The 13,280-nt window shown below is 36.0% G+C and overlaps 2 protein-coding genes across 7 annotated transcripts; one reads left to right on the top strand and one right to left on the bottom strand.

The window, feature by feature from the left end:
- On the top strand, positions 720–7,482 carry LOC109331180 (chloride channel protein CLC-f-like). Its single transcript, XM_019565528.1, has 9 exons — positions 720–1,426; positions 2,730–3,132; positions 3,442–3,636; positions 3,939–4,393; positions 4,509–4,613; positions 5,086–5,316; positions 5,464–5,676; positions 6,213–6,442; positions 7,223–7,482. The coding sequence occupies exons 1-9, from the start codon at positions 1,109–1,111 to the stop codon at positions 7,302–7,304; spliced, it is 2,232 nt and encodes a 743-aa protein (XP_019421073.1). The 5' UTR covers positions 720–1,108; the 3' UTR covers positions 7,305–7,482.
- Positions 8,774–13,280, bottom strand: LOC109331154 (probable WRKY transcription factor 2). Of its 6 annotated transcripts, none has more exons than XM_019565490.1 (6): positions 13,105–13,280; positions 12,051–12,557; positions 10,876–11,061; positions 9,824–10,698; positions 9,591–9,749; positions 8,774–9,448 (listed from the first exon to the last, which is right to left on the bottom strand). In XM_019565490.1, exons 2-6 carry the CDS (start codon positions 12,507–12,509, stop codon positions 8,926–8,928), a joined length of 2,202 nt encoding a protein of 733 aa, XP_019421035.1. In that variant the 5' UTR covers positions 12,510–12,557; positions 13,105–13,280; the 3' UTR covers positions 8,774–8,925. The 6 variants fall into 6 exon arrangements, with proteins under 6 accessions (XP_019421035.1, XP_019421017.1, XP_019421063.1 ...); XM_019565472.1 differs by having other exon boundaries at positions 12,051–12,540; XM_019565518.1 differs by having other exon boundaries at positions 12,051–12,536.

Below are 13,280 nucleotides of genomic sequence, written 5' to 3'. Positions count from 1 at the left end.
ACGTAGCTTTTTTGGGACATAGGATCCATATGCAAGTCTTATGATTCTCTAGTCTTCTATTCTTGATTCGTCCCTCTGCACAATTATTATACATAAAATTTTGGAAATGATCTTATAAAGAAGATGAAAACAAAAATCACAAGATGATATGAAGCTTAGCCAAATGAATTAACAAGAAGTACAACATAAAACACCTAGGTTCCTAAAAGCAATTACTCCCTCTCCTAAAAACAAAAAGGTAAAACTAATGGATCATCCAATTTATTTTTTATTTTCAATTAAACTCTGTTTTAAAAAAAAATTGTACATATTGATAACGTATGAGTTTGATATATTGTTATTGTATTATCTATGATTCATGTTTAATTATTGTTGACTCTTCAAAAAAGTAATTCAAATGAAATGTAGATAACATACTAAATGTATAAAATCTTTACACTAATATTCTAACATTTTATGGTTTTAGTTTAATTAATAAATAGATTTCCTTCATAATTCTCTAACTAAAGTTCAAAATGTTGATATGATTGAACTCATGTTATAAAGATATACTAATCTCATCTATTAATTTTGTTAAACTATATTATTAAAATTATGAGCCTTAGACTATAAGTTTAAAAAATAACTTATACCACAAAATAACTGAGCCAATTTTAAAATAAAAAATAATATAACTAACTTATAAAACAAAAAACTAAGGTAGATGAAAAATAGTTTTGAGGAAAAACAAAGAACAAAGCACATTTGCATCTTTCAATTGTGAAAAGTACAAAAGCAGGGAAAGGAGAAAATTGATTGTGACTTCGTGAGAAGTAAGAAAGAAGCATAAACGTTAGTGCTTTGATTCTATTGGATTCTTGAGTAGTGATTCAGATTTCAAACGTGCGTAACACTATTGCATTACGTTTCAACAAGATCCATTTGAATCATAATCATTCTTCATCACAAACCCTTGAATCTATATAAAAAATCAATTTTGAAAAATGGGTTTTGTAATTGAAGCAATTTAAGACGTGGGTTTCGAAATTGAAGCCATTTCGTTGATGGGTTTTGAAATTGAAGCCATTTCATTGATGGGTTTTTGAAGGAATCTGAAGTTTTTTTTTCAATGTTGGAAAGCGATCAGAATCGTCTTCTGGGTTCGTCGGAAGATGCGGAACACGACGTGGAAGCTCAAACATCTGAAGTTAATGGCGGAAGAGGGTTGAGGGATTTGGTTAGATTGAAGCGGTTAGAGAAAGAAGGAGAAATAAGAGATCGGAATAGTTATAATCATAATCATAATTCACATTCGCATATGGATCTTCATGATGATGATGATGATTCTTCGCTTGGAGATAGTGCACCTCCTGAATGGGTATTGCTCCTTCTTGGTTGTCTCCTTGGTCTTGCCACTGGACTCTTTGTTGCTGCTTTCAATAAAGGGGTATGCCTATTTTTTATCTTCAATAATGGATTTCACCTTAAACATTATATCTTCAATAATTTTGATATGATTGAATGCATAGTTGTTGATTTTTTATTTATTTTCAATTTGATATAATGAAAAAATGGTTGAATTTCGCCTTATGTGTTTTTGGAATGTGTTGAGAAGACCAGTAGAAGCAGAATGAGAGTCGATATGACAGAGGTTTTCTCAGCTAGCTAGTGGCATTGGGAGTCTATGAAAAGCTATAGGTGAAACCATTAAGAACAACTTAAATTTTAATGACTAATAATCTTTTTACTTGCTTGTTGTAATGGATTTTTGCTTGTTATTATCATTGGTTGCTAGTTGTTGATACTTTTCTCTTAAATATATTGAAAAGATCATGCACAATCTTGCATTAGCTGTGTTGAGAAGATCTAGTAAGAAAAAGCTTGGTTGTCGTTGGTAGTTGTCAAGAACCAACTCTACCAAAAGTTTAAGCTGTCGAGTGAAGGCACGTGAATGGTTTTATATATCTAACAATGTTGGTGGTGGATGTAGATATACATTCTAAAGCCAAGATGGGGTTGTGATGATTAAAATGTGTGAACATTGATGTCAGTGAATGGGAACAAACTGTAACGTTAGGAGAAAATTTTCGAGTAATAATGTTAATGATGGCATGTGTTCATGTTTTCTGCCATGCTAACGTTTTAGAAGTGCTGTCTCAAGTGTTAAAAGTTGGGGCTGGTTTTAGGAGTTAGATTATCTGGAGTTTATGTTATAGTCATTTGGTCTGGTGTTGTTAAAGATGAAGGCATAGTTTGGAAGTGTCATGATTCCTTCAACCAACTAGAATGTCACCTTCACACCTTGTTGGATATGCATCCTTTTGCTTGTTGTTACCTTTCCTCTGGGGACTATTTTTTGTGTGTTTTTTGGCCTGCGTCTACATCCACAAACGTTGACGTAATATATCTGTGTTCCGTGTCTAGCCTATCTGTCTCAAACATCAAGAGTAAATATTATATGCATATGCCAAAGCTTTGGCATTTTTGAAAGCTACCAATCTTATCTACATCTCTGTCTCATAGAAGTCTCATTATAATTGTATTCCTTCTTAGAAGTACTACTGTTTTACCTGTGACATTGCTGCTCGCATTTAATTTTCTTTTTGATGTTTTTGTCGCTTAGAAACTTAGGCATTGATAAGTTATGCTGTCATAAATCCATGTTTGATGTTTGCCTTTTGATCTGGATCTTTATCAAACCTATTAAGGAAGACATTTTGTCTGATATATACTGAAATGTGCTCATCTAGGTGCATCTAATACATGAATGGGCCTGGGCTGGTACTCCAAATGAGGGTGCTGCTTGGCTACGTTTGCAAAGATTGGCCGATACATGGCATCGAATCCTGTTGATTCCTGTATTTGGAGGAGTCATTGTTGGAATGATGCATGGCTTATTGGAAATACTCGACCAAATAAAGCAGTCCAGTTCCTCGCAAAGACAAGGTTTAGATTTGCTTTCAGGAGTCTATCCAACAATAAAGGCTATCCAGGCTGCAGTTACTTTAGGCACTGGCTGTTCTTTGGGTCCTGAAGGTCCTAGTGTTGATATCGGAAAGTCATGTGCCACTGGATTTTCATTAATGATGGAAAACAACAGAGAAAGGAAAATAGCACTTATTGCAGCTGGTGCAGCAGCTGGAATTTCTTCAGGTAGCCAGGCTATCTTGTCTTAATGTCACTTTTCAAAACTCATTTTGAAGTTTGTTCATTCCATATTCTGATCACTAAAGTTTGCTTCAACATAATAAAGGAAAGACCACATAAATATAGCTACATACTTCACTATTGGACCAAACTAGAAAAATACTTGTCGCACCTAGCTTTGCTAGAGATTTACATCAATTTAGTGTTTGTTTCTGATATTGGTTTAATAGTATAAGTGACTTCAATGCAGTATCCAGAATTCCTTTTGGAATTCCATATGTTGGTTGGTTTAGCTTTCAATTTTTCTTTTTTCAGGTTTTAATGCAGCAGTTGCTGGTTGTTTCTTTGCTATTGAAACTGTGCTGAGGCCACTTCGAGCAGAGAACTCTCCCCCATTTACAACTGCCATGATTATATTGGCCTCTGTTATCTCATCAACTGTATCAAATGTTTTACTGGGAACCGAATCAGCTTTTACAGTGCCTGCATACGATCTTAAATCTGCTGCTGGTACTTTCTCTTAACCTTGCTTTATTTTAAATGCAGTTTAGATATCCACATTCATATTCAAATGGTATCCACATTCATCAAATATCAATTTATTTACAGCCTAATTCACCTGTTAACCACATTGCACTATACCTGCTGAAACTTTTGTAGTCAAAGCTCCAATGGCTGTTTAATGCAGAAGTTCATAACAAGTATTATGGGACAGTTTATCTTAACCATGATTCAATTTCTGTGTGTTCAATAAAAAATTCCTAGCCGTGATTCACATGTTGTCTGATGTTTCATGTTCATGTTGCTTGCAGAGCTACCTTTATACCTGATTTTGGGAATGCTATGTGGTGTTGTAAGTGTGGCCATGAGTCGTTTAGTTGCTTGGTTCACCAAATTGTTTGAGGTTATCCAGGAAACATTTGATCTTCCTGCCGTGGTATGCCCTGCTTTAGGTGGTTTAGGAGCTGGGATCATTGCTCTTAAATATCCTGGAATATTATATTGGGGTTTCACAAATGTGGAAGAAATTCTACATACCGGAAAGAGTGCTTCAGCTCCGGGAATATGGTTGTTGACTCAATTGGCAGCTGCAAAGGTTATTGCGACAGCTCTTTGCAAGGGATCTGGACTTGTAGGTGGTCTTTATGCACCGAGTTTAATGATTGGTGCTGCAGTTGGTGCTGTATTTGGAGGCTTTGCTGCTGAAGTTATCAATTCAGCAATTCCTGGGAATGCGGCTGTTGCCCAACCCCAGGCATATGCTCTGGTAAGGTGACTTTACTTCAAAGTATGTAGGGTGTATAAATGTCACTTTTGACATTTAGACTGATTTGGCTGATGTAAACACGGATAATTACAAGTTAGTTTAACTTCTCCTGCAGGTTGGAATGGCTGCTACATTAGCATCTGTTTGTTCAGTTCCCTTGACTTCAGTTCTACTTCTGTTTGAGCTGACAAAAGATTATAGGATACTGCTTCCTCTCATGGTAATCCTTCAAATTTCTCTCGCAAAAAATTGCACACCTTGACACGTGTGTAGTTTTATATTTTTCTGCAAAGTGTCTTATGACTTAAAAAACGAGTCAACTTTAAAGCTCATTCTTTTCCCTCAATTGAATTATAGAAGATAGTTAGTGACATGATTTTATTTGATTGTTGCTATATATCATATACTATGCCTTGGCTGGAGAAAATGGTTTCTCTGTGACACAATGGCTTCTTTATGTTTTGATCTAAGTTGAAAGAGAATGTACAGTTTTTTCACTTACACAATCTTCTATTGCTTTGGCATTGAAATGCATGTAACATTTTCTAATAGCCAGAACGGCTTGAACCTTAACCTTCTTGTGCTATGCAGTTTTCGATCTCCCTTAACTTGTTTGCACATCTTTTTACCTTTATTCTAGTGAAACTGCTAAGGTTCAATGTTTTCATTTCTAATTGTGAAATTGCATTCAGGGGGCTGTTGGATTGGCAATATGGGTTCCCTCTGTGACAAACCAGACGAAAGAGAGTGATACACCCGATACAAGAAACATAGCAAGGGGGTATTCTTCAATTTCACATGCTGAAGATAATGAAGGTAACTGGAGAGAAGCCAATAACGAGGATGGTTTAGAACTCAGTGTTATTGAAGATGCTGCTGATCTTGAATTAGTTGATGAGGAACTGCTTCTGGAAAATCTTAAGGTTGGGTGAAGCTTTTTCATATTTTCTTCTGATTATTGACACCGTCCCTCTTTTGTTGTTAACTCTGCAACGGATGTTGACTTTTGATCTTGTTTTTTTGTCTGGTTAGCTTTATAACCTGATCATTGTCATTATTCTTCTTATCAGGTTTCTCATGCCATGTCTAAAAATTATCGGAAGGTTTTAAGATCTGCAACCTTGAAAGATGCAATCAAATGCATTCATGATAACCAGCAGAATTGCGTGCTTGTGGTTGACGAGGATGATTTTCTAGAAGGAATATTGACATATGGTGACATTAGAAGGTGTATGCCCGAGAATTCTAATGTTACATCCAAGAGTGATTCAAGGCTTGTGGATGTATGTTTCAATGTGTCCATTCTCTTTTATATATTTAAGAGTTGTGTCTGTTTGCAAATTGTTATCGAAACAGTTGTTTTCTAGAATTCATGAAAAATGTTGACAGGAAATTGACTGGAATCAAATTGCTTCGAGATTTAGGTTTAGTAGGAATAGAAATGCTAATGTCTGTTTTTTTAAGTCATTATAAATGCTGGGATGGACGGAATTTAAATGTACTGTTGCGAAACTATATTTACGAAATCCATGCATGGATCTTCCGGCTATACTAAAAAAACATGGCCCAGTGCATGAGGCTCACGCCTAGTGGGGTTATAGGGTAGATACACGCAGCCTTATCGTGCGAGAGGAGAGACTATTTCCAGGATTTGAACATGTGACCTCTCGGTCACTAAGCAACAACCTTAACTTTGCACCGAGGCTCCCCATCTATAATAAAATTGTCATTGATTTATTCTTGAAAATCTTAGATATGCTGTTGAAATTCTCTTGTTGCCGGAGTCCTGAAATAGTAATCCAAATTGAAATTTTCTCAGGACACATGCCTTGTTTCCTCTGTTTGTACTCGAGGATTGAGCTATCGTGGACGAGAGCGTGGACTTCTAACATGTTACCCAAATACTAGTTTGGCTATGGCCAAAGAGTTAATGGAGGCCAGGGGTATTAAGCAATTACCAGTGGTTAAACATGGTGCAGATCACATTCGAGAGAGGAAGCGAAGAATCACCGGTCTTCTTCATTATAACGCACTATGGATTTGCCTCAGGTATTTCTTAATATTTGATTCTTATGTATGTTATAATATCTGCTTCCCTACCAAATACCGAATCTAGGTTTCTCTTTTTAGCTTATAATATACTCTAGCTATCCCCTTTGGATTTTTACCATTATCTCAGTGACTAGTTTTATCATTTTCTGCAAACTGGATACTTATTTAGAAAGTTTAATTTAGATGGGCATATTCATGTGCTGCATATTTCTCTCTGTCAACAACGAAAAATTATGATGTTTTGTTTTTTAAAATATCGACTTCTCTGACAAATTTTTAACCATCTAAAGCACTTATATTTTTCCTTTTCTGGGATAGATTAGAATTATTATATTCACTACAAATAATTAAAAAGAACAGTATAATAAAGTAAATCATAGTTTGTTGTATTTTCTGAGATGTGTGCATATGGTTATGTATAGGAAGATATTTAATTCTGCTTTTATTGTTAGAGGGTAAGAGTAACTTAGTAAGATTGCTTGCCTTGTGACCTAAAGGTCTCGAGTTCAAATCCTGAAAACAACCTATTCGTTTGCGAGGGTAAGGCTGCATACATCTACTCTCCCCAGACACCACTAGATGGGAGCTCTCGAGCTCTCGTCCACTAGGCTGCCCTTTATTATTTATAGACTTTCTCAAGTCATACTGACCCATACTTTTTTTTTTACTTGTTCATTCACTTTCTGTGATCAATAATATATGACAACAATTGTACCAAGTTATTTCCAATTCTTTTCTATTGACTTTGTTTGGGTTGATGCATATTTTCATGTGCAGGAAAGAGATTAATCACAGAAATTTAGCATATGAAAATAGGACAGGAAACAAGTTGAATGTGGTAACTACAAATGGACATTGACTGAAGGATCAAGCTTCTTTGGTTGGTGATGTGAACAAAAATAGTGAGCCAGGTTGTAGAATTAAGCTCCTTGGTTACCCAAATGAAATTGTAGCTGAAAGTTAAGACTGTAAGTTACATGTATATTTTCAGTGCCTCACAAGTTATAAGGAAGTAAAATTTTCCAACCCTTAATCAATCTGAGATTTTTTTGCATAAATTAGCAAACAGCTGAAATTTGACTATGCTTAAGTATTATCATATGCATCTTGTGTATTTAACTAGAAAAATGATTATGTTACACTTTTCAAAGAAGTGTAAGTTGGTGTGGAGTTTAGAGTTAAGCTGAATGTTATCATGTTGAAAAATGAATGTACATAGAATTGTCCTGTGAAAGTAAGATATGGGTGTAAGTATGACATGGAAATTTGATTCCATTTGTTTTTTTAGTACTACCGAGGGCATTCTCCCACCTTTTTAGGTAAGGAACTAATTCATTTTGGGGTTTGTGGTTGCCCTTCCCAACAAGTATCGCTCTCAGGAATCGAATCATTGACCTTGGGGATCCAGTAGGGTTTTACACCACTAAACCAACACCTTCTTGGTTGAGTCAATTTGTTTTAATTTTACTTTAAAATATATAATTCATATACATTAAAAAATTATTATACTAAATTCATAACAACATATCCAAAAATAATAGATTTAAAATTGGAGTGTTGCCCAATGACTATATTAATGATCAATAGCCACAATTTACTGATTCTAGAAACATCTATAACATTGTGAAGATCTCGGATAAAGGATAAATAACATGTAATCATTAGGATGAATAATAATACTAAGGTTAAGGTTATCATATTTCGTAAATAATTATCTATGCAAGATATGCATCCAATTAGGAGATTAATTGCATAAAAAAAAAAGAATCATGGTAAATATGCCACCTTTTAGTGAGTATAAAGATATAATGTTAGACTAAAATTGAGAGAGCTATGTAGCCATATAGTATTAGACCAAAATTGAGATATAATGCAGAATCATGGTAAATATGCCACCTTTTTCTTCAATGTTATATTATATAAGGCACCTTTCTTATTTTAGGAATGGTGCCTGTTGTGTTATAGGAAAGTATTGATTAACTTTTCAAATTTAAAAGACAAATTTGACACTCACCAAAGGGCAAATCTAAATAATCAAACAAATTTAACAAAAAATAGAAACACTTAAAGAATACAAATCTAGTACATTAAAAATGTTAGAAGAGTAAAATACATGCTTTTGAGTAAACAATAAAAACAAGCAAATAGTTTTTTAGTTGTGCAAACTAAGCTACAATTTTTGTGAGGCAAAAGAAATCTGATAACATAGTAAAACTTAGAATCATATTTTTTTTTACATCAAAATTTGAATAATACATCTAATATTGTGTACATTTATCACTATTAGGCACATTTTCTTTTTTCTATATACACACATTTAGAAATGTTATGAACCTCTCTATATATCTTTAGCATATGATGAATATTGTCATATTACAACAATGCCATACTATGGAAAGTTCCACCTATTTATATATGTATATGTATACATAATAAAATGTAAACATCAGTTTTCTTTAAAGAATAAGAGAATGAAAGTTTTACATATGAGGTCCAAGAGGCATGCAATTCATGATTTCTTGATAGAGTGACGAGCCACGTTCAGGAATAGGTTCCACATTTGATTCTCCCTTCGGTAACATAAAACTTGTCGGGCGTTGTTGAGCCAAGAATGGATGGACCGGCATGGCAGGAAGCTTTCCTTGCCCAGTTCCGAATCCTGGCATTGACAGATTCGAGAGCATAGGTTGATGATTCATACCAAAGGAGAAGCCATGGGAAGATCCTAGCTGTTGCCTACCATGTAGGTTGAATGATCCCAGGGAAGGCCTTTCGAGCCTTCCAATGCCATTGTGAACTTGAGATGGTTCAGGTCTATGAACATGACCTTGCCCAGGAACAGCACTAGATGAGGTAGCGTTGACATGACTGCTAGCACGAGCAGCAGGGACATCGTGATTGTGCTTTCCCTCGTAAGTAGTGATCACAGATTTAAGGTCATGCGATGCTCTCTCGACATGCTTCCTCACCGTGCAGCCAGTGCTGGTGCACTTATAATAACTCCTAAAAAAACAGCGGCAAGCCTCCTCCAATTCAGCTTTACAACATCAAAAATATATTTCTCTAGATTCTGTGTATGAACAAATGCATATGCGCATGTGTGAAGAGAAAGAGATGGCAGAACAGATAAGAGGAGAATGACCACCTTGGATTTGGATTTCCTTTAACAACTTTTTGCCCATACTTTCGCCATCGGTAGCCATCATCGAGGATATCTACTTCACTGGTAGTCTGTACAACAACTCTAGGCTCACGGATAGCTCTTGTAGCTCCACTCATCTCTGTTGCGTAAGATTCCAGTTTCCTGAGAATATAAACCGTTGACTCATATATTTTCGACAAGTTAAATTTCTAACTAAAAAAAGCAATGATAAGTACCTTCTTTTAGATTCAGATTCATCTCCTTCCCCATCACAACCTAACGAGACACTACCATGAGTGCCTCGGTCATCTTCATCTTCATTAGAAAAAGTAGAAGAGGCATCCACTGCATCTCCTGAATCAATGTGAGTACCATTCTGATTCTGGAAATTGGTATACTGGTTGCCGTATTCAGGGCCGACAGATGCCGATGATGTCACTTCAGGGTTGTCATGCTTCCAGTTAGCCGCTCCAGCTATAACTCCCTTTTGTACATTAACCCAGCCCAGGTCACCATTACCACCATTATGTGGTCCAACATGTTCAGAATTGTCCACTTGCATGTCAGTATTAGGGATGACTAACCCTATGCTGGACCGACGATTTGAAGGCGGTTTGGGATGGTTGTGCGCTCCCTTATAGATAATCTCTGTTATGTGGCCCTCGTGAGATCGTTCCACTTTCTTCTTAACCAGACAATTTGTATGTGTACACTTATAGTAACTTCGTGGATACTCGCTTCCCTTTACTTGCTTTTGGCCATATTTTCTCCAGTTATATCCATCTTCAGACGGTGTACCACCAACATCAGCAACCACCGAGTCTCCATTCCCTCTTTGATCTCCCTCTTCATCTGCTTGCTCTTCAGGTGGTGTGGAACGCTCGACGATACCACCAACAGTATCAGATGCCCTTCGATCACCTGATAAAGATTTAAATCCGTTATCATCTTGAGGAGGCGACTCGATAAAGTCTGGCTGATGATGGGAGCCACTTCCGTTCTCAGTTTGAATCTTGATATCATCAACACTTTGAGATTGGAAAGAATTTTCTGACTGAACAGAGGCCTCAAAACCAGGAACAGATTGTTGAGGAACTGCAGTTGGATTTACCTGCAAACAGAAGCCAGATTAATTTACTAAAAAACGATGCAGATTCATTAACAATAGGACAGTAAAACACTTGATAGATGTGCGCATATAGCATGCCAAGTGGATTGGAAAGGTACTTCCGAAAACAAAGTACCCAAACCTCCATCAGTAAAGAAAGGATTTTCAGAATGTACTTACTTTCCTTTCAGCACCATAATAAAAAGATGAGCTCGAATCGGTTGCAAGCTTGAAAGCAAAAGATGATGCATAGAAATCATCAAGGTTTTGTTTATATTTTTCAGGAGCATCAGATGATAACTCTGAGTACCGAATGTTGCCATTGGAGATGAACGGAAACTTTCCAGTTGTTGGAGATGGCTGTGCCTGCAAATAGAAAGATTCATAATTCAGTCAGAGGCAGAAATATTTCAATAGAGCCTGATCTCAGTTTCCTACAGCAGCAGGTGAACGACCATCGGCGCCTCTAAAGTATGAGTATAAAAAGCAAGGCGTGCAAAAAATCACGAATCTAAGTATTTTAAAGCTTACAGTTACAGATTAGACGATGTGAGAAGTGCTACAAGATACACATCAACTCGATTTTGAAGCATAGATGCATACATAGAGAGGACAGGCTCCTACCATCAACTCGATTTAGACAGTTTAAATGTAATTATATACTCTATGTACGAATTCACAGCTATTGCTAGTATATTGAAAAGAGAAGACCCACAATCGGAACAATGTTTTAAACCTGTTCTAGAGTATAGTTCAAAAATATAATACAGGAAATGAACTATCATATTAAGCAAACAACATGTCTCGGAGTTAAAACAAAAACAACAACCAAGCCTTTTCCTACTAGGCAGGGTCGGTTACATGGTTCAAACAACGTCATAATGTTCTATTATAAATCATGTCTATAGACAAATCATTGACCATTAAATCCTCCTCAAGAAGAAGAAAAACACAAGGATTTAAGTACAAGAAAGTTCCAAATTATCCAAATCTGAGACAAATTGAGACCTTATAAAATCCTCATTCAAATCGGAGAAATACCCTCAAATGAATACTAAGATTATCCAAATTACAGTACAGAAGAGAGTTAACACACACAGCCATGCATATTGTTGTATATCCTATCAGACATGTGTATGCAAAGCAATAATGGTTTATGCTTTTATAGCATCATCTAGGATCTATCCGATATACCTTTCATTATTTCCACCTTTTCTACATCAACCCTCAAAGTATAAACGAATCTCTCCACAACCAACAGAATGTGGGTACAGCAACTTCATAGAATAAATACCAAATTTGATTACAAAATACAACAGAAAGAGCATCCTTGGTATTCAGATATAAGAGCTCACCAGCGCATTTGCAAGGAACACCGGAGAATCCAAAAGTGTGGTGGGACTGAGACCCGGCGGTATGGTCAAGTATGGAGATTGAATATCAGTACTAAGTGTCAGATCAGTAGATCTAAAGCTTTCTGTATTCAACCTCGGAGCATTAAACCCAGTTCTAGCAGCCATTCTTTCCATAAGAGCTCCTCGTGAGTTTGATTTCTGATCGGCTATAAAGCTCGAGTCGGTCAATTGGTCACCAGAATCACCATCTTGTGAGCTATCATTTATGTCTCCTTTCCCTGTCTCAGCCTGTTCATGACTCCCTGGAAAGACAAACTCTGTTCTACCATTTCCAGCAGGATCTGAGATTGATCTTGTTACATTATCTCCACCTAGCATTCTAGAAAAATGGATTCTCGGGTTCGGATTTGGAAGACCCCAATCGGCGGCTACCGCAACATTATCATCAATCCCAGCCATTCAGACCTCACTTTAAGAACACCTAAGCAACCTGCAAAATATATTTTTCTGAAAAAAAAAGTATGCAAAAATACAGAAACCCCACTTCAGCTCAATAAACATAAAATCACATGCTAATCAACAAATAAAAAAAAATATAGATTAAACATAAAGCATAAAGTGTGTTTTATGAACATATATACAATTTGTTTAATCAGCTCATAAAAGACAACCTCAAAATAAGAACATGAATCATAGGATAATGCTAAATGGTTTTCAACAGTTTTCTCTCTTTTTCTTCTTCTTTTTTTTCTTTTTAAAAGGTTCTCGATGTAAGACCGCTGCTTAGTGACCAAGATATCACGAGTTTAAGGCCGCGAGAGCCGAGCCGAGGCTCGAGCACCCTTATTATGCTTTTTTTCTTCCTTGCAACAAGAAAAAAAGACAAAAATGAAACAAGGGAAATCATTGTTCTCAACGTACATATCTACCTTCAATGATTACAACGAACAACATTGTTTCAAAATGGTTGAAATCACCAAACAAACGAGGTAAAACAAAACAACAAAACAAAATCCATAAAGAGAAAGAGAGAGGTATTAATGAATGAGTTTACCTATAAATTGATGAATAGTTGAAATGATGATTAAGAGAATGAATATAACAAGAGAGAGAAGAGAATCCAATAACCCGAACCCGACCCAACATGTAAATTCGGGTCTTTTGTTACCTCAGATGCTTATGCTTTTGCTATTGTTGTTTGTTGTTCTTATCGATTCACTTGTTTTCTCT

The sequence above is a fragment of the Lupinus angustifolius genome, chromosome LG02 (assembly GCF_001865875.1).
Source record: "Lupinus angustifolius cultivar Tanjil chromosome LG02, LupAngTanjil_v1.0, whole genome shotgun sequence".
NCBI classification, from domain to species: domain Eukaryota; kingdom Viridiplantae; phylum Streptophyta; class Magnoliopsida; order Fabales; family Fabaceae; genus Lupinus; species Lupinus angustifolius.
Note: the sequence above shows the minus strand (reverse complement) of the source record. Positions and strands in the feature narration are given on the sequence as shown.

Excerpts from the sequence above, each read along its gene's own strand:
- LOC109331180 (XM_019565528.1), top strand. The coding sequence starts at position 1,109 with ATGTTGGAAAGCGATCAGAATCGTCTTCTGGGTTCGTCGGAAGATGCG. Across the intron at positions 3,637-3,938 it reads CGATCTTAAATCTGCTGCTG|AGCTACCTTTATACCTGATT; the intron begins GTACTTTCTCTT and ends TGTTGCTTGCAG. Across the intron at positions 5,317-5,463 it reads TGCTTCTGGAAAATCTTAAG|GTTTCTCATGCCATGTCTAA; the intron begins GTTGGGTGAAGC and ends TCTTCTTATCAG.
- LOC109331154 (XM_019565490.1), bottom strand. The coding sequence starts at position 12,509 with ATGGCTGGGATTGATGATAATGTTGCGGTAGCCGCCGATTGGGGTCTT. Across the intron at positions 10,699-10,875 it reads ATTATGGTGCTGAAAGGAAA|GTAAATCCAACTGCAGTTCC; the intron begins GTAAGTACATTC and ends TTCTGTTTGCAG. Across the intron at positions 9,449-9,590 it reads AAAGGAAATCCAAATCCAAG|GAGTTATTATAAGTGCACCA; the intron begins GTGGTCATTCTC and ends CTGTTTTTTTAG.